Below are 21,255 nucleotides of genomic sequence, written 5' to 3'. Positions count from 1 at the left end.
TCGGCAGAACTCCAGGATGTATTTTAAGATGTGTAGCGAAGCCTTTCCCCTGTTTTTGTATTATTGATTATATCTGGTCGTCCTTTTCCTAGTGTGTTGAGCTCATGTTTGTCCACCAGCAGGTCGACCCCATGCTGACCCCGGAAGAACGACAGCTCACCAAAATGCAAAACCACGGCTACGAGAACCCCACTTACAAATTCTTTGAGCAGATGAACTGAGTTCCCGCAGGGCCGTCAGCAAGTCGACCACGGCCAGCGACGGGATGGTGATGGTGATGGTAATGGCGTGCCAACCTCTCCACCACCCTGTGATGGATTTACAACATTGAGAAAATATCACTTATCCGAATAAGCTCGCTCGTTATTCCATAGAATATTGTAAATGACCAATGAACAACACGAGTCATCATTAGCAAAATGTGAATAGTGAATGAGGAATTCCACACCTGTAGTCTTCATCGGATTAGATCCTGCTCCCATCCGACCATCAAAAGTGGCATGACATGACCAACCGACACACTAGAAACTGAATGGTAATGCTTTATAATTTTTTTTTTTTTTACCCCCCCCGAACCCCCACCCACTCCATACACCCCATTTCACTTAGATAATAAAATAGAATAAACTACACCATCAAGCAGAACCTCTGAGAACCAGCCCCTCATTAATTAGTTGCTGGGATTAAATTAAATGAAGCGACTTTTCCTGGATTCCTTCCTACCGACTAGTCCGCCGCTACCCGAATTAACCTTAAAACGCAATCAACTCCCGTTAAATTCAAAGCATGACGTAGTCAATCCGGCGTGTATGAAGCTGCTGTAATTCTTTGCGTCGTTCCCGTCACACCGCTACCCCGTTACTGTAAATAACGTCGTTGTTTGATGTGTAATGGAATTAGCCCATCCACCCGGTAGTTCATTGTGCTGTAACGAGAAGGAGATACATTTTTCCTTACATGGCTGATTGAAAACGGACTGTTGTTTAAAAAAAAAACAAAAAAAAAAAACAGAAAAAAAAAAAAACAGCACAAGACGACACAGTAAAATTATTTCTGAATGTATTTAGGCTAGATGTTAAGATTCAATTCCCTTCATTATTTGCTTATTTATTTCCTGTAGTTACATGTTAGTTAGGACATGCCTGATGCTCCCGTTATCATGTAGCGCCTTAGTTGGAAAGCAAAGGAAGCTGGAGGTGTAAAAATACTGTAGAACGCAGTATATTTCGTGGTCAGTGTGTGTGTATTCAATCCTAAAAAACACAACACTTAGATATACATACGTGGTGATAGTATACGCCATTAAGTCATCTTCGGGACTGAAACAACTATAGACGCTTTTAAGAAGTTCTTTTTCCTCTTGTTCGTCGTGTGCATCATTTTATTATAAAGCCACTTGAGTCAACTAAAGAAAAGCAGGAAGTGAAGATAATTAATAATACTTTTTGTTTTGGTAAAAAAAAACAAAAAAACACACTAATGAGGACAAATTGTGTGTTTTTGCGAGGCGGGCGGCGGCCATTGTATAATTTGTACAGCTATGTTAGTGAATGACAACGTGGTATGTTCACAGTTTAAGTACGTCCATCTTGCCATGATACTACTACTGAAATCATAGATGAGAATAAGCTTGCCTGTTTTTTTGCTTTTTAGGTTTGTTTTGTTTTTTTCATTATCGCAAAAAATACAAACAAACAAAAAAGGGTTCCCAACTAAAACGGAGTGTTAGAGCCACACTGAAGAAACTCAGCATTAAATTATAATTATGTTACCTGAAACAAGTCGTAATTACAGGGAATGTTACATTATTGTTATATGAGTAGTAAAAGTAATAATTTCAAAATTCCCGATTGAACCCGAACACACCATTCTAAATTACCACGTCTCTTTCTAGTAACCTGATGTATATTTATTGACTAGTATAATTAAATAACATTTGTACAATTACATGGCTGGCGACCAGTCCAGGGTGTACTCCGCCTCTCGCCCGAAGACAGCTGGGATAGGCTCCAGCATACCCCCCACGACCCTTGTGAGGATAAGCGGTAGAAAGTGAATGAATGAATGAATGTATAATTACATTCAACTCTTAATAAGAACTGGCTGTGTACCCCGCCTCTCACCTGAGTTGGGATAGGCTCCAGCATACCCGTGACCCTAGGGTTGGGTTGGGTTTTTGCATTAAAACACAATTTTATTTTCATATTATTCTGACTTTTTTTTGTTAAATAAAAACTTCAGACCAGTCCAGGGTGAACCCCGCCTCTCGCCTGAAGACAGCTGGGATAGGCTCCAGCACCCCTCGCGACCCTCGTGAGGATAAGCGGTAGAAATATGAATGAATGAATGTATAATTACATTAAACTCTTCATAAGAACTGGCTGTGTACCCCGCCTCTCACCTGAGTTGGGATAGGCTCCAGCATACCCGTGACCCTAGGGTTGGGTTGGGTTTTTGCATTAAAACACTATTTTATTTTCATATTATTCTGACTTTTTTTTGTCAAATAATAAAAACTTCAGACCAGTCCAGGGTGTAACCCGCCTCTCGCCCAAAGATAGCTGGGATAGGCTCCAGCACCCCCCACAACCCTTGTGAGGATAAGCGGTAGAAATATGAATGAATGAATGAATGTATAATTACATTAAACTCTTCATAAGAACTGGCTGTGTACCCCGCCTCTCACCTGAGTTGGGATAGGCTCCAGCATACCCATGACCCTAGGGTTGGGTTTTTACATTAAAACACTATTTTATTTTCATATTATTCTGCCTTTTTTTTGTTAAATAATAAAAACTTCAGACCAGTCCAGGGTGTAACCCGCCTCTCGCCCAAAGACAGCTGGGATAGGCTCCAGCACCCTCGCAACCCCCGTGAGGAAAAAGCTGGAGAAAATGAATGAATGAATGAATAAAAACTTCAGTGTGTCCCTAAAAAAAATGAAAAAATAAAGTATAAAAAATAAATAAAATAATGAAAAAAAACTTCAGTGTGTCCCTAATACTCCTTCATACCCTACCAGCATTTAGCAGATATAGAAAGGTATATAATACCGTAACCCCCCCCCCCCACCCCCACTTCACCTTTATATGTTAGTCCTCTGTTCAAATTTTCATCAATCCGTCCCCTATTTAAAAGAAAAAAACAACAAAACCCTGTGAAATAATAATGAAAAAAAATATCATTGCTGCATTATTGCCTTTTAACGATGCTGTGTTTTTGGATGTAATTATATTGTATTTTTTATTTATACTGTACTTAATCAGTTGGATCAAGGGTCATTTGCTTTTCACGTGTAATTTTAGGAGCTTGTATAGTACAACAATGACATGTTTAATAATATAAATGTGAACTTATAGTCAGCCTCTGACTAAGTGACAGCGTCTGGCACCAAGCACAATACAACCAAATGACTCTGCTCCAGCTAGGGATGGGCATTGGACTACATTACCTTGACCTGACGATCATTTTTTTTATTTTATTTTATTTTTTAATTCCTAACAGGATGTTAGAGTGTCTCTGTGAATGTTCTGAACTCCTGTCCTGACAGCGATCTGAGCAGAATCACGCTGCGAGAATGTAGCTCATTCGTTACGAGTTTAGACTGGATCTACAGCACCCCTGCTGGTTAGAATCGTGTAGTACAACGTCGTTTCGCCTCAATTGCTTCAAGACGCAAATAATCAATAAAAACAATCCATGTATCTATCTTGCCCATCCCTGGTTTCTGTACCACCTCTGATAGTAGTAGTTTGTTTTTTTTCCATCTGGACATTGAACTTAAAGCCATGCACCAAAAAGAAGCTGATATTCAAATTGGGAAAAAAAGAAGTTGTTCTCCGTTGTGTAAATGTACTTGCAAGCAATCTGAGGCTGTAAAACCCTCCACGCTAATTGATAGTGTAATAAAAAACAGAATGACCCATCAAATGGTGTGCTTGTATTTTTTTTTTCAAATCGAAGACATTGCTGCACGGTGGTAAAGTGGTTAGCGCACAGGCCACACAGCTAGAAGACCCGAGTTCAATTCCACACTCCATTGCACGTTCTCCCCGTGCATGTGTGGGTTTTCTCAACCTAACATGCTAGGTTAATTGGCGACTCCAAATTGTCCATAGGGTATGAATGTGAGTGTGAATGGTTGTTTGTCTATATGTTCCCTGTGATTGGCTGGCCACCAGTCCAGAAGACAGCTGGGATAGGCTCCAGCACCCCCCGCGACCCTTGTGAGGATAAACGATAGAAAATGAATAAGTGAGGGAAGCTAATCATTATATTAATTATTATTATTCCGGGCTGCACGATGGTCAAGTGGTTGACGGGCAGGCCTCACAGCTAGGAGACCGGTGTTCGATTCCACCCTCGGCCACCTCTGTGTGGAGTTTGCATGTTTCTCCGAGTACTCCGGTTTCCTCCCACATTCCAAAAACATGCTAGGTTAATTGGCGACTCCAAATTGTCCATAGGTATGACAAGGTCATTATTTCTTCAGTAGTTCATTAGTAACTACTCTAAATTGTTGTGCCTTGTTTCCTCAGTATCAACACTACTCAATAGTTCTCTGTTTATCAGTAACTACTCTAAATTTATATGCCTTATTTAATCAGTAACTACTACTCATCAGTTCTTCATTAGGTCTTCACTAGTTTCCCAGTAACTACTCTAAATGTATGTGCCCTAGTTCCTCAGTAACTACTCTAAATGTATGGGCTTTGGACATTAGTTCCTCATTAGTTTCCCACATTCCAAAAACATGCTAGGTTAATTGGCGACTCCAAATTGTCCATAGGTATGAATGTGAGTGTGAATGGTTGTTTGTCTATATGTGCCCTGTGACTGGCTGGCTGGCGACCAGTCCAGGGTGTACCCTGCCTCTCGCCTGAAGACAGCTGGGATAGGCTCCAGCAGCCCCTGCGACCCTCGTGAGGAAACAGCGGATATAGAAAATGAATGAATGAATTAATTAATAGCGCCCTGTAAACATAAAATAACACCCCGTAGTCATCTTTGTTTACACTACATTGCAAATGTGCAGATCACTGCTTTGATCGTAGCATGCTAGCAAGCTAACTAGTTAGCCTCCAGTTTACTTATTCAAGACTTAAGAAAGGATTGCAAACAGAGTGGGAAGAAAGACAAAGTAAGAAGCCAAAAACGTACCACTTCCACACGGAACAGGAGGAAGTGGCAGTATGCATTATGAAGGTAATGTAATGCAATGCAATGCAATCACAAAACAGCAATCATTCATTCATTTTGAGGGGGGACAATGTTTGAACTGGGATGTAACGAGGAACAACAGCATTCACAAAAATCCACTCGTGACGGAAATGTAGTATTTGGATTTTTTTTTCATTTTTTTTCTTCATTTTTATATGTTGCGCTTGTGTGGTTATCCTATTTCTATCACTGCAAGACAAATTTCTTGAAAAAGTTCATGCATTTCTCACAAGGTCCCACTCAATTTTCCAGGACAACACCATTCCTCGCCGTACCTGATGCCGCACACATCGGCAAACATCACAAACAAACTGAAACCAACTGAAGCCAAGCATTAGCATGATCACTACCAAGAGTGAGTAGGCGGCCTCACACACTTCCTCCACAAATTACAAAGAAGTGTAAGAAGCCCAGACACTAACCCGGCAAAGTAGGTAGTCGCTTTACTGTGAAAAAGATATGTGGTTGTACAGCGGCACGCTAGCATGGTTGCTTCCATTTGGAACAACAGTCATGTCGACCGCTTTGTGGTTCCTCGGAATTTTGACAGCGTCCACGTCCACGTCCACTGTGGTAAAATGACTCATATTTACCGCTCTGTGGCAGCAGTCTTGGCTGGGCGTTTGGTTTACTTCACCAGCTCTTTGATTCATTCAAGAAAACAACATGAAACCTACAGTAGTAGTTATACTCTGGTCCGGTCTTAGGACAGTAAAAAAAAATCCAAGGATGTGATTGGACAGCTTTTGTGATGTTTTACATGACTTTTTTTTTTTTTTTTAATAATGCACCTCATACCGAAGTACAAGGTGATATGACCATACAATGACATATGGTACCCATTATGTCATTGTGTCAAAAAAAACCCTAAACTATATTAGGAAAGCAGGAAGTGGAAGGAAGATCAAATAAGGCATATACATTTAGAGTAGTTATTGATAAACAGAGACCTATTGAGTAGAGTAGATACTGAGGAAACAAGGCACAACAATTTAGAGTAGTTACTGATGAACTAATGACTAAGGCGCACCGTTTTGGAGTAGTTACTGAAGAACTAATGATGAACTGAGGAACTGATCAGTAGAGTGGTTACCAAGGAACTGAGACACATACATTTAGAGTAGTTACTGAGAAACCAACTGAGAACCAACGAGGAACTAATGACTTGAGTAGTTACTGAGGAGCTAAGGCACATCAATTTAGAGTAGTTACTGAGAACCTTATGAAAAACTAATGACGAGCTGATGACTAAGGCGCACCGTTTTTGAGTAGTTACTGAAGAACTAATGACGAACTGAGGAACTGATCAGTCGAGTGGTTACCAAGGAACTGAGACACATACATTTAGAGTAGTTACTGAGAAACCAACTGAGAACCAACAAGGAACTGACTTGAGTAGTTACTGAGGAGCTAAGGCACATCAATTTAGAGTAGTTACTGAGAACCTTATGAAGAACTAATGAAGAACTGATGACTAAGGCGCACCATTTTGGAGTAGTTACTGAAGAACTAATGACGAACTGAGGAACTGATCAGTAGAGTGGTTACCAAGGAACTGAGACACATACATTTAGAGTAGTTACTGAGAAACCAACTAAGAACCAACGAGGAACTAATGACTTGAGTAGTTACTGAGGAGCTAAGGCACATGAATTTAGAGTAGTTACTGAGAACCTTATGAAGAACCAATTAGGAACGAATGAGTAGAGTAGTTACTGAGGAATTAAGGCACATGCATTTAGAGTAGTTACTAAGAAACTAATAAATAGTTACTGAGGAATTAAAGCGCATACATTTAGAGTAGTTACTAAGAAACAAGTGAGTAGTTACTGAGGAACTAAGGCATATACATTTAGAGTAGTTACTAAGAAAATAATGAGTGGTTACTGAGGAACTAAGACATATACACTTACTAGAGTGGTTACTAAGAAACTACTAATAATAAATAGCTAATGAGTAGTTACTGTGGAATTAAGGCATGTGCATTTAGAGTAGTTACTAAGAAACTAATGAGTAGTTACAGAGGAATTAAGGCACATGCATTTAGAGTAGTTACTAATAAACTAATGAGTAGTTACTGAGGAATTAAGGCACATGCATCTAGAGTAGTTACTAAGAAACTAATGAGTAGTTACTGAGGAACTAAGGCATATACAGCTGTGGAGATTCTAAGAAGACTGAGCAGCACAGCAACACCTTTTTACTTCAACATGTAACATATGGAAAAGACGAGGCAGCAACTTCTATTTTAAGACTTTGAGTGACACTTAACCTGACATATAGACCGCCTCCCCACCCCCCACCCCAAAAAAGCTCATGTCTGCATGTTTCCTGTCACAGATGAGTATCTTTCAAGTGGTTTGGTGTTGCAGTACATGGACCGTTCATTTTGTGACCAACAAGTGATGGTTGACAGGATAAGGTTAACACTTCCTTCTCAATATGGACCAGTCGGGTCGAAGAAGCCCTGAAATTGGCATATTTGCCATAATTACTGTATTATTTCCTCAAATAGTGGCCCAGGGCTGTAATGTACTCAGTCTATTTGAAGTTAGGAACTAAGGCCCATTCATTTAGAGTAGTTACTGAGGAATGAAGGAAAAACTGAACTAATGAGTAGTTTAGTTCTTGAGGAACTAAGGCACATACATTTAGAGTAGTTACTTGGAAACTAATGAGGAACTAACAACCAAGGCCCATACATTTAGAGTAGTTACTGAGGAACTAATGAGTAGATTAGTTACTGGGGGACTAAGGCACATACACTTAGAGTAGTTACTGGGAAACTAATGAAAAACTAATGGGCTAATGTCCAAAGCCCATAAATTTAGAGTAGTTACTGAGGAACTAGGGCACATTCATTTAGAGTAGTTACCGGGAAACTAGTGAAGACCTAATGAAGAACTGATGAGTAGAGTAATTACTGATGAAATAAGGCATACACATTTAGAGTAGTTACTGATAAACAGAGAACTATTGAGTAGTGCAAATACTGAGGAAACAAGACACAACAATTTAGAGTAGTTACTGATGAACTAATGACTAAGGCGCACCATTTGTGAGTAGTTACTGGGGAACTAATGACAAACTGAGGAACTGATCAGTAGAGTGGTTACCAAGGAACCGAGGCACATGCATTTAGAGTAGTTACTGAGAAACCAACTAAGAACCAATGAGGAATTAATGAGTTGAGTAGTTACTGAGGAACTAAGGCACATCTATTTAGAGTAGTTACTGAGAAACTAATGAAGAACCAATGAGGAACTAAAGAGTGGAGTAGTTACTGAGGAACTCTAAGGCACATTAATTTCGAGTAGTTACTGAGAAACTACTGAAGAACCAATGAAGAACTGATGGGTAGAGTAGTTACAGAGGAACTAAGGCACATGCATTTGGAGTAGTTACTAAGAAACTAATGAGTAGTTACTGAGGAATTAAGGCACATGCATTTAGAGTAGTTACTAAGAAACTAATGAGTAGTTACTGGGGGACTAAGGCACATCTATTTAGAGTAGTTACTGAGAAACTAATGAAGAACCAATGAGGAACTAAAGAGTAGAGTAGTTCCTGAGGAACTCTAAGGCACATTTAGAGTAGTTACTGAGAAACTACTGAAGAACTAATGAAGAACTGATGTTTAGAATAGTTACTGAGGAACTAAGGCACATGCATTTGGAGTAGTTACTAAGAAACTAATGAGTAGTTACTGAGGAATTAAGGCACATGCATTTAGAGTAGTTACTAAGAAACTAATGAGTAGTTACTGGGGGACTAAGGCACATGCATTTAGAGTAGTTACTAATAAACAAATGAGTAGCTACTGAGGAACTAAGGCATGTATATTTAGAGTGGTTACTAACAAACTACTACTAATAAAGAACTAATGAGTAGTTACTGAGGAACTAAGGCACATCAATAAGAGTAGTTACTAGGAACTAATGAGTGGTGGTAGGTTAGCACCTCAGTAACCACTGTCATTGTGTGTACCTTTTTGTAAAGTGTTAGCAAACAGTATTTAGCTTCTCTCTTTTCTGCGAGAGTCTTTAAAAGCAGATTTTAGAAGCTTTTGGTAAATATAATATCATTTTGGTGATTGAACATGATTGTGCTTAAGATGAAAAATATTCCAATAACAACTCTCAGTATGACGCAGTGTAGTTAATACACCCCAAACTACAACCACTCCAATAAACAGAACAGAGCATGATTAAGTCACGTTACAAAGCGCAGGGTATATCTAATGTAGACCTACAGCTAAGCTAGCTAACTGTTAATGCAAAAACAAGGTACCGTCCCTCAATGAACCAATGAGAGAGGGAGAGCAATGAAGAGGAGGGACGACGACAAGTGAGAGGAAACCATCTCACCTTTGCAGTCCCAGACGTGATGAGAGCTTGGCCATCGCTCAACACAGCGAGAGACTCTCTATACATCCGGTAAGTATCAACCTCCACACACACACGGTGAACATCCTGTTCGTGTTTGTGTCCAGTTAGGGATACATGAGGTACAATCAACAATTGGAGATTTATTACTACATATTAGAATAAAACAACAACCACAGTGATGAACATTGTGCTAAATTAATCTCTGACAGTGTCCATCATTAGTATCTTTGTACAGTGTTTAATATGGGATGGCTGGTACAACACATGCTAAATATGTGTCAACTAGAGAGCAACGGCGGCAAAAATCACTCAAGACTGTACAGTTGTGGTCGCAAGTTATTTCCTGCGGCAGAACGATACAATTTACATTGCTGGGAGGGGGGGGGAAAGGTTTAATTTAGAGCTCCATTATTTTTTTTATTGATGTGATACCAAAGTTGACAAATTGATATGCATTGTAATGTTGGAATAATTAATGGTTGTATAGTATTGCTTTTTTTAAATTAGAAATTATTCCTGAATAAATAGTAAAATATTTACACCAATATTGATTGTTTTTTTAATTAATTTAGATTTTTTATTTTAATTTTTAATTGTTATTTTAAACATAATATAATATGTTTTCTAAATGTGGCTGTGGTAGGCTATAATGAAACCTAACTAGTCTCACTTTAGAATAATAAAGTACACAAAAATACACTAATGAGGAACTAATGAGAACAAATATTTTGACTTGTGGGCTGCATTGAGTTAACAAAATTGTCCCCGGGGGCCAGAACATATATTTAACACACATACACACTATTTTATGCTTATAATTTTCCTTGAATTGTCTAATTTTATCTGAAAAATGTTATACCATCAGATGTATGTTCTCATGCCCCTTTTTTCAGGAGCACATCAAACTATGTCATTAAATTTTAAAGTTTTGTTGTTTTTTTTTTTACTAAATAAGACATCCGACATGCAAGTCACGTTGCTAGTTTGTATGTTAAAAGTTGCAACTGGCGGGCCGGATTCAAACACTTGGTGGGCCGCATGTGGCCCCCGGGCCGTAGTTTGCCCACCCCTGGATTAGGGTTATGTAGGTTTGTTCATCATTAACTACTATCATTTTGTGTACTTTCTTCTAAACAAAAACAAAAAAAAAACTCTCAGATATAGTTTAGTGGTATTTCGAACACGCTTAGCAAAATTCCATTAACGTTGACATTTGCACATTTTATTACACCCGAAAAAGTAGGAAGTGGCAGAGCTTATTTCATGTATTTCTGAAATGCTAGGATGCAATTTGACGCTAACTTAGAGTAGATATAAAAATTAATTTGAAAAGACCTGGAGCGATAAACCGTAAAAGAGAAAGATTTCAAAAACTAGTGCAAGAAATTCCAGTAAGGAGGCAACTAAATGTCATCGTGTTTCATAATTACTGTCCATCACTAATGTATTGTATTGTTTCCAATTCCAGAAACAATACAAGCAGTTGATGTTTGCTAAATACAAGGATGAAGAGTCTTGAACCAGTCATGATGTGCTATATATATCACTATATTGACACTTACTATGGTACACATTATGTCATTGGATGCTCATATCACCTTGTACTTTTGTACATGACAAAAAATATTTTAAAAATATATAAAAATATAAAAAATATACATATAAAAATGTAAAAAATATATAAATAAAATAAATATTATATATAAATATAAATGAAATTATTTTTTTTAATAATAAAATACATTTAAAAAAATAAATTAGGAAAGCAGGAAGTGAACAAATGTAACAGTTACTGGTTGTAAAAGTACCAGATGGAGGGGTAGGATTTAATAAGCTTTGCTTCTTCCTACTCCTTTTGGACATGTGGAACTGTGAACTGATTATGTGATGCATTCAATTGTAATCTGATGCATGTTCAAATGAAATTAAACCATTACCATTACCAGAGGACTGCTTAAAGTAAGCGTGACCGACAACTTATTGTTGTATATACTTTGTGTAAATGCATGCCATTACAGTATTACAGTAGTTTACGTATCGTTTTAAGATGTTCAAATTTTACGGCATTTGTGTTGAGTCACAGTTTGATACACTGAAGGTTTTGCAGCATCTAAGTGAGCAATGTAATATGAAAGCTTTCACAAGACATAGTACTTGTCAACACATCAAGTGTGATATGAGATATGACTGACTAGCGCATGTATCAACCCCCCGATAGATGAGAGATGATAAATGTGTCAAACCCGACACCTACAGTAATGCTTGGGCTTAAGATTTGATAAAGCTTTGAATTATTGAGCAAGGAACAGAAACATAAATAAATAGAAGATATTTTGTGTTCATAGTTGCTTATAATGTGTTAAAATAATGCTAATAAAGGTATCGTTTTTTGATGAAACTTAACACAAAATATTTTTCTGCTGCTTTGTGTTCTCAGATTCTAAGAACGACTCACTTCGGAAATGATCCGACTCAACAACACGCAATATTTCCACTTCCTGCACAGGGCGGATGCCTTACGTCGCTCGGGTTCGTTATGTGACGCCGTCATCTCCGTCAACAATCAAACTTTTAGGGCTCATCGTTTGGTGTTGGCTTGTGCCAGCACTAAATTAGCACAGACTTTAGACCGAGAAGAAGCAGACCACCAGGTTCACTGTACGCTTGAGGATCTCTCACCCAGGACCTTCCAACAGGTCTTAGACTTTGCCTACATGCAGACTTTGGAGGTGTCAGTGGACGACCTGCAGAGGCTACTCAAAGCCGCTCAGATGTTGGAGATGCGGTCGTTGGAGGAAGAATGTCAACATCATTTGGACATAAACCTTCTCAAGATGAATGAGGAGCGTCAAAGACTGGTGAAAAACGGCCATGAGGAAGTCGATGAAAAGAAAAAGAGAAGTGAAGAAGACAAACTCCAAGTGAGAACAGAGGACCTCAAGTCAGAATCCACTTTCAGCAGAGACAGCGTCATCACCAGCTCAGTGTCCACCATGATGTCCTCTTCCCCTTGGTCGTTCCCAAGACACATGTGGAGCTCCGTGAGCACACTGAGGTGCATCGCGGAGAACTATTCCAACTTTATAGCAGCTCAGCCCACTGCGGCACACAACGTCACCCTATCCAGCCCCCGTATCTTACATTCCCAGGGCCCCCGATACCCAAAAACCGCAAACGCTCACTGCTCTGTTAGAACAAACCTGCATGCAAGTTATGCACAAAATCACTACGCTGCTTCTACACGGACGGGGAGCAGCATCAAGCAAGCAAGAAAAAAGGCCAAACGGAAGGTTGACAAGACCACTGAGTTGAGGTGCGTCACTTTTTTTTAAAAACTAAGCTCTCTGTTTTAGCACCTTTTTGCATGAAAAAACAACCAAAACACTTTTTAAAATCAATATCACATCTGTTTAACAATGTGCTAAATACTATGAAACATAAAATTAACCAATTAACCTAGCATGTTTTTAGGAATGTGGGAGGAAACCGGAGTACCCGGAGAAAAAGATGGCCGAGGGTGGAATTGAACTCGGGTCTCCTAGCTGTGTGGCCTGCACGCTGTTAGCCAATGTTCATTCATTCATTTTCTACCGCTTATCCTCACGAGGGTCGCGGGGGATGCTGGAGCCTATCCCAGCTGTCTTCAGGGCGAGAGGCAAGGTACACCCCGGACTGGAGGCCAGCCAATCACAGGGCACATATAGACAAACAACCATTCACACTCACATTCATACCTATGGACAATTTGAAGTCGCTAATTAACCTAGCATGTTTTTTGGAATGTGGGAGGAAACCGGAGTACCCGGAGAAAAAGAAAAAGATGGCCGAGGGTGGAATTGAACTCGGGTTTCCTAGCTGTGTGGCCTGCGCGCTGTTCGCCAATGTATTCAAGATATTTAATGACATTGTTTCACATAAAAAAACACATCTGTTTATACAATAGATTAAGGCCTTTTTGCCTAAAAATAATATTTATATTTTGAAAATATTAAAGTTGCACTTCTTTATTTGCCAAGAAATATATCTTAAGACATTAGGTGATTGAATATCTTATGATATTGAGGGTGATGTGCTATACATATCACTATATTGACACTTACTATGGTACCCATTATGTCATTGGATGCTCATATCACCTCGTACTTCGGTACGAGATGCATTATTTATTAAAAAAAAAAACAAAACCCAAAAAAACTGTATTATGGAAAGCAGGAAGTGAACAAATGTAACAGTTACTGATTGTAAAAGTACCAGATGGAGGGGTAGGATTTAATAAGCTTTGCTTCTTCCTACTCCTTTTGGACATGTGGAACTGTGAACTGATTATGGGATGCATTCAATTGTAATCTGATGCATGTTCAAATGAAATAAAACCATTACCATTACTATATGTCAGGGGTGGGCAAACGACAGCCCGGGGGCCACATGCGGCCCATCAGGTGTTTGAATCCGGCCCGCCAGTTGCTTTCTAAGTATTTGAACTTTTAAAATACAAACTGAGAACATGACTTGGAAGTCGGATGTCTTATTTAGTTAAAAAAAAAAAAAAGACATAGTTTGATGTGGTCTGATGTTTAAAGGGACATGAGAACATACAGCTGATAGTATAACACTTTTACAGATACAATTAGACAAATAATTCAAGGAAAATTATAAGCATAAAATAGTGTATGTGTTAAATATACTATGTTCTGGCCCCCCCCCCCAGGCAATTTTGTTAACTCAATGCGGCCCACCAGTCATAATATTTACCCACCCCTACTATATGTTAATAGCGCCGGTTGGCTGTTATTAATCATCTGCCTGTTTTCCTTGCAGAGTACCTCTTATTTCCCCTAATTTACCTCATTGTTCCCTTTAAGGAGTCACAGTAGTACCTGACTCACCAACATGTGCCAGTCCCTCTGTTCACCTCACGGCGTCTAAAAGAAGGAGGGGAAAAAATTAGGTCACAAACAATGAGTTTACTATCCGGTAGTAAAATAATTACTCTTCTACTTGATGTGATAATAATGTCCTTGTTTTGAATCAACGTACGCTGTGTATTGTTTTGCACAATACAACTTTAAAGAGTATGTGTCAAAGTATATATATGTGTAGGGGAGTCCCCTAATTTTTTCCCCTCTTTTGTGCAATTCGAGATTTTCCACCCGCTGTGACATTGTTTCACGGTTAAAAGCGGCCATTTCTACACTCTATGAAAGTATTGTTGAACTTTATGGGGGAAAATATTTCTGTAGTGTATGGGATTTTAGCATCCGGATCATCCCAGGTCGGTGTACTGTAACATGTCACTTTAACAACACTGCACAATCCAATGAGATCTATTAGAATAAACATATAAATATTAAAAAAACACAGATTTTATGAAGATAATAATGCATATCGTAATGAACAGAGTGAGCATTATTATATTAATAAATCCTGATTGTTTTTATTTTGTTGTTTCATTGTTGGATCTCAATATATTTAGCGAGATTACAGATATTACAGATATTCTAAAAATACAAATATTGGACTTAATAAGAAAAAAATAATGTAATAATAATTATCTTATGATATTAATTGAAGGAAATCTTATTTATTCTAAAAAACCCTACACTTCATAAACCCTCAATTATTTTTTGTGTTATAAAAATGTAGTAAAAAATTTTATTTATTAATAAAGTGTGAATTGTACCTTTAAAAAAATGGTAGATATCTGTACTGGAATTTGAGAGCTGGACAATATCGGTTTTCTGCAAAAAAAAAAAGGCAATATAAGAAATCCCTAATAAAAATATAAAAATGTATACATTGTAAAAAAAAATTATACAAATTGAATTGAACATTTTTCTCATTTTTTCCCCATTCACTGCCTCATAATGCTCCAAAAATAATACACCAACTTACTACCCAATATACTAAATATGTTATGCTGCTTGATTAAGAAATAAAGACTGACTTGGTTATTATTTTTCATGCATAAAGAGGTGCAGTTAGGATATTTTTCATGACCTGAACCTTCTCCACAGCCGCCATAATGTTCACCGAGCTGACACCGTTCCAGACTGCAGGCACTGCCGTGGTCCACTGCAGCCTGAGTCAGCCTTCTCATCACCAGGTAAGATTGTGATATCAGGCAAATGACAGCTCATCATTTTTTAGTACGTAAACTTTAAAAAGACAGCACTTATGGTGACCTCTAACCTCAGCGTCTATATGCTATACGACATGGAAAGTGTTGAATAGAGTTGTGGTTTACAGAGAATGGTGGAGCTGTGTGGTTTAGTAGCTAGACAGCCATACACGCAGTACAGTACGTCCTGAATGCAAGTGTTTGTGCACAACAAAGAACAGTACATGATCGTGCAAACTACCTGCAGGGTCTTGAGACACATGCTAACTCGCAAACTAGAGAGCTAGCGACCTAAACGGTAGCCTTCAAGTTATTTCCTTTAAACTTAAATAGCCAAAAACTTACCACTTCCCCACGGATAGGGAGGATAACTATTAACAGTTATTTAACCTTTGACATGAACATTAATCAAACTTAATAATTTTTTCTGGGTACATGATACCATACAGCATCCAAATCAAACTTGCGCGGGCCGCACTAACATTAAGCTTTCATATCAAGGCGGGGGCCTCAAACTAGTGTCCGCGTGTTTGAGACCCCTGATCTAGGACTTACTGCAGCCCCTGCAATTACTGAGAAATGTCTTAGGGTGAAATGAATACAACCCATCTCAGACCGATGGACAATAGGCCTAAAATACAGAGGTGTGAAAAGCCCCTTTCCTGAGTTCTTACATTTTTGCATGTTTGTTGCACTTAAATTCAGATCGTCAAACCAATTTCAATATTAGCCAATGACAACAAAACTGAAGACAAAATCTACAAAAAAAAATTGACTGAAAAGGTGACTGCCCACTGTTGCACCAAACCCACCAGAAAGAAAGTCGTTGAGGTCTATCCGTTCAAAAAAAAAGGTTAAAAATAAATTTCTGAAGCTTTAGGACTATAGCAAACCACAGTGAGAGCCATTATCCATGAATGGCGAAAACATGGAAGAGTGGTGAACCTTCCCAGGATTAGCCGGCCGACCCCAAGAGTGGAGCGACGACTTGTCCAAGAGGTAACATTCAAAGAAGTGCAGGCCTCACTTGCCTCAGTTAAAGTCAGTGTTCATGACTCCGTCATAAGAAAGACACTGAGCAGAGACAGCCTGAATGGCAGAGTTCCAAGACAAAAACACTGGAATTTTGCCGGAAAACATCTTGATGATCCCCAAGACCTTTGGGAAAATGCTGTGGTTTGATGAGACAAAAGTTGAACTTTTTGGAATGTGTGTGTCCCATTACATCAGGCCTAAATCTAACAGTAAAATATGGTGGTGGTAGTGTGATGGCCTGGGGCTGTTTTGCAGTTTCAGGACCTGGAAGGCATGCTGTGAGAAATGGACCCATGAATTCGGTTGTCTACCAAAAAATGCTAAAGTAGAATGCCCGGTCATCTGTTCATGATCCAAAACACAGCAGTTTTTCCTCTGAATGGCAGAAGAAAAACAAAATGAAGACTTTTGTCAATTGGATGGCAGTTGCATCAGTGAAACTCCTCCATGGTCATATTGTTCCGATGATGTATTTACCCTGAATATTCAGATGCGTGACCTTTTTTTGTCTAAACAGAGGAAGCCTGTGCAAGGCGTCAACACTTTGAGAAAGATCGGCATTCCCAATCCAACGGACAAGACCTCAGAGGAGCAAGACCTTACCAGTGCCAACACTGTCCCAAAAAGTTTAGTCTCAAACATCAACTGGACACACATCATCGAGTTCACACAGGTATGGTTATACTTCATAATGGAATACCGCTAAATAGCCATGATATGTTGAATGCTAACAGTCAGCATGCTAACCGTTAAGAAAGTTAGGTAATGCAACATACAAACGGCAGAAAACAGCTCAAAAAACATTTTGTGAGATCATATTTCACATGTGAACCGTTAAAATGTTAATATGCTAACTGTTATTATGCTACCAGCCAGTGAGATAAGTAGAATATGCAGAAAGTGCATAATATAGTGTTAAGAATTTGTCAAGTTTACCATTATTTTTCATTGAATTATTATCTGTAAATTACTTAAATGTATGCTTTGATGTGCATATTATGGCACATCATGTCACATGATGGCATATTAAATATAAATTAAATATAAATTCAGATTTAATCAATTTCTCTTGGGCCCTTTGCACAAGGCAGGTCAAAGTAATTCCACATTATTAAAATGCCTTCAATTATAATTTGACAAAATAATCAACCATAAATATACAATATTCCCGCAACATAACTTTTTTGGCAACCTAATTTTCCAAAAATGATTTTTTTGGCAACATTATTGCTGATTATACTATTTTTTGTTTACTTTTCTTGTTAAACCATACTTTTAGAATGTGCTGCTGGTCAATAAAAACCTCCCCAGGCCGCACTTTGCACACCTCTGGTAAAAACCCTTATTCAAAAATATTTAACCTGCATCCTTCCTTTGCCCCAAGGTGAGAAGCCCTTCGAGTGTCGCCTTTGTGGCCAGCGTTCTCGTGACTTCTCGGCCATGATCAAGCATCTGCGGACTCACGGTGGTGCATCTCCTTACCAGTGCAACTTGTGCTTGGAGTTCTGCAGCAGCCGGGTCGCCATGCAGACGCACGTCAAGAGCCACCCGTTGCATGACTTCCCCTCGGACTGGAGCATCAACAGCACCTACCTGTACACATCACATACAAGTCAACATTCATATAAGGAATAATCCAGAAATTTAGAAAGGCTCTTACCTTTACATGTAGTACTATTAAACAGCAGTTGTGGAAGTCTATGACATACATATATATAAAAAAAAAACAAAAAAACAATGCCCATTTTGTTAATAAAGGTTTTATAACAGTTTGAGAACGCATCAGATACTTCCTTTAAAATTATTTTCTACAGGAAAAAAAGTCAACCAGCCTCATTCAACTTTGGAGGTTCAACTGTACAGTATATATGCTACTGCATTTAACATGACTTGAAATCACACATTATTCCAAAAAACCAAAACAAAAAGAAATACGTACATTATGTACATACAACATGTGATGAAACCTCTTTATTTAAACAAATAACATTATAAATAAAAAAAGTGCATAGAAAAATTAAACCGGCTTAGAAATACGTATACAAATATTTACAAACTCAGGGTTTATTTGTACATGGTAACAAAGACAAGATAACATATTTTCTCATTTTTGTCTTTTACACTTACCTTAAAATAACCCTACTATATATATTTATATATTTGTGTGTATAATATAACATAGCTTTATGAACAGATTCTGGGTGAGATGAACATGTTTTTTCTTCTTTTTTTGTTTTTTTTTTTAACAGGTTTAACTAGAGCTTTGCATCCTTCATTGCAAACACACACACACACACACACACAGACCTAAAACAACACAAACAGACGCACCCACAAACACACACCAGCTCTGTAGACATTAAAACCGAGTTATCCTCTGTTTTGCATCAGTATTCCCAAACATCTGTCTAAACAGCTGAGGTAGAATCCTTGCAATGAGTTGGGAGTGACTCTTGTTTTGTTTTTTGTTTTTTTGTCAGCCAGGTGATTGACACTCAATAATCTGGGCTCCATCCCAGTGATTGGACATGCAAAATGAAAGGACTCAAAAGCTAAACACACACAAACATGACCCCATTGGAAATACGCTTGGAAAAATAAGGTACAAGGGTGGGGGAGGGAAAAGTTTAAAGAGGCAAACAGTGCTCGCTTTTGACTTCTGTGGCTTATTCTAAGACCGTCAGTTATTTACCGTGACAACAAAAAAAATAAAATTAAATAAAAAAATATTCTTTAAAAATACCTGGTTCGAAAAACAATTTCGGTCAAAACAAACAAAAACAAAAAAAAAGGCCATAAATGTATGACGCGATTGCCTCAAAAGGAAAATTCAAGTAAATTAGTGAAACAAAGGACATCACTTGTAAACAAAACAAGAAAAGGGCACTACCAATGGAGCTGTACATCCACCACCGTTTACACAAACAGCAAGCTCTCACCAATAAAAGTAACTCCAATACGCGAATAAATATCACAACTCAATTCCGAACAGTGTGAATTCAATTAACGTTATTAATGACAGTACTGAACATCGACTAAGAACAACATTTCAATATAATTAAGGTGCCGAGCGCATCGTCTCTAGCCCCGTTTTGACTTACGCCGGCTTGTTGTGATCTGAGTGCTGCGTTAGGAAAAAAAAAAGGGGGGGGGGGGGGGTGCACCAAGTTCACAACAAGCCCGCTGCAGGAGCTGAATGCACACACTCAGTGGCAATTTAAACCAGCACTCTCCCTGATTTACAAATCAGCAGTAGCAGGAAATTTGCCAAATGAGAATTTACACGGGGTCACGGAGACTTATTGGAATTTAGTCGCAACCATGAGCGGGATAAAACGTTATCGTTAAAAATTGAGATTCATCACACTTGACTTTTGGTATGGGTAGTGCTTGCTACATATTGTATACAGCAAAAAAAAAATAAAATTCTCAAAGATGTGGTTTTTTTTTGTTGGGCTGTTTGGTTTCAATTTTGAACTCAAAACAGATGGTGATGACTAAAAAATTTTTTTCTGCAGGGCTCTTTTAGGACATCGCAATCAAATAGCCTTCAATGCTTAGCACCATGGTTGCCTTCTTATTCTGGAAAAAATTATAAACAATTTAAAAAAAAATTGTCCGTGATAAGAGAAGCGTAATTGTATGATTTGGGGTGAATATATGGCTCAAGAACTGACCTCACAACAACACAGATGGGGTAATAACATTCCCTTCTCTCGAGGATGGAGCTAACATGATTACACAGGTTCTAAAAGAGAGACGACCCCCCCCCCTCCCTCCAGAAATGACTAAAACATTAGAAAACGGTCAAAGCTGAATCGAAGGTTTTTCAGCGTTGATTTTAACAGATAAGGCTTGTGTGTTGAAGAAATGCGGTTGGGGTCAGGAGCCCCCTTCCCAAACATCGTACTGCTTCGGAAATTTCTTGTGTTCTCTCATGCGGTGACACTGCTGGAGCAGCTTTGTATGGCAAGGCAGCCTTAAGAGGAAACTTTTAAACACTCCTCTTCCGGGTTCCATGCACATAGAGCGCTGTCAACTAGTCTCCATAGTGGCTAATTCCTATGCTGAGTGCCTTCCATATTTTAGTGCTCCATCCAGTGTAACCTTAATTTAAGGCTCTCTTGTTAACAACACCCACTCCGCTTTAAACGGGTGACCTCTCAGTTGAGGAAGCGTCGACATCGGCGAGCCCCACAGTTACAGTTGAGCTTGTTGCTGGCGTCCTCGATAGGGAACTTGTAATCGTACGTCAGTTCCTCTCCCCTGTAGATCTTCCTCAGAGCAAAGATGACTATATGCTTGCGGCCCTCCACGTTGATGACTCGCGAGTAGCAGTTGGGCTCACACGAGTGGTTGATGAATCGGGCCGCGTTGCCGTGCATGGTCGCATCCACCACATCAAAATCATCAATGCGGAACATGTAACAGCCGATACCCTGTCGAAACAGAGCGGAACATATGGATTTGGTCTGATAATTGTTCTTTTCGCAT

The 21,255-nt window shown here is 38.7% G+C and overlaps 3 protein-coding genes across 8 annotated transcripts in view; 2 read left to right on the top strand and 1 right to left on the bottom strand.

Annotated features, from left to right (window-relative positions):
• aplp1 (amyloid beta (A4) precursor-like protein 1) overlaps window positions 1–3,930 on the top strand; it is a 49,367-nt gene extending 45,437 nt beyond the window's left edge. For 2 of the 4 annotated variants that reach the window (XM_058084141.2, XM_058084139.2), the window contains exon 17: window positions 120–3,930. In XM_058084141.2, coding sequence (XP_057940124.2) covers window positions 120–221 — 102 coding nt within the window. In that variant the 3' untranslated portion in view covers window positions 222–3,930. The remainder of the gene's footprint in view (window positions 1–119) is intronic. The other 2 variants (XM_058084142.2, XM_058084140.2) reach the window with 1 other exon arrangement.
• A 5,678-nt stretch (window positions 3,931–9,608) lies between these two features.
• Window positions 9,609–18,831, top strand: zbtb32 (zinc finger and BTB domain containing 32). Its single transcript, XM_058084611.2, has 5 exons — window positions 9,609–9,656; window positions 12,046–12,921; window positions 15,623–15,711; window positions 17,279–17,434; window positions 18,146–18,831. The coding sequence occupies exons 2-5, from the start codon at window positions 12,071–12,073 to the stop codon at window positions 18,394–18,396; spliced, it is 1,347 nt and encodes a 448-aa protein (XP_057940594.2). The 5' UTR covers window positions 9,609–9,656; window positions 12,046–12,070; the 3' UTR covers window positions 18,397–18,831.
• Window positions 18,499–21,255, bottom strand: part of kmt2bb (lysine (K)-specific methyltransferase 2Bb) — a 23,848-nt gene continuing 21,091 nt past the window's right edge. For 2 of the 3 annotated variants that reach the window (XM_058084607.2, XM_058084606.2), the window contains exon 36: window positions 18,499–21,200. In XM_058084607.2, coding sequence (XP_057940590.2) covers window positions 20,925–21,200 — 276 coding nt within the window. In that variant the 3' untranslated portion in view covers window positions 18,499–20,924. The remainder of the gene's footprint in view (window positions 21,201–21,255) is intronic. The other variant, XM_058084608.2, reaches the window with a different exon arrangement.

This window comes from Doryrhamphus excisus, linkage group LG17 (assembly GCF_037039965.1).
Source record: "Doryrhamphus excisus strain RoL-2023G ecotype Guam linkage group LG17, RoL_Dexc_Guam_v1.1, whole genome shotgun sequence".
Classification (NCBI taxonomy): domain Eukaryota; kingdom Metazoa; phylum Chordata; class Actinopteri; order Syngnathiformes; family Syngnathidae; genus Doryrhamphus; species Doryrhamphus excisus.
This window is presented reverse-complemented; position numbering and strand designations above follow the sequence as displayed.

Excerpts from the sequence above, each read along its gene's own strand:
- zbtb32 (XM_058084611.2), top strand. The coding sequence starts at position 12,071 with ATGATCCGACTCAACAACACGCAATATTTCCACTTCCTGCACAGGGCG. Across the intron at positions 12,922-15,622 it reads GACAAGACCACTGAGTTGAG|CCGCCATAATGTTCACCGAG; the intron begins GTGCGTCACTTT and ends CCTTCTCCACAG. Across the intron at positions 17,435-18,145 it reads ACATCATCGAGTTCACACAG|GTGAGAAGCCCTTCGAGTGT; the intron begins GTATGGTTATAC and ends CTTTGCCCCAAG.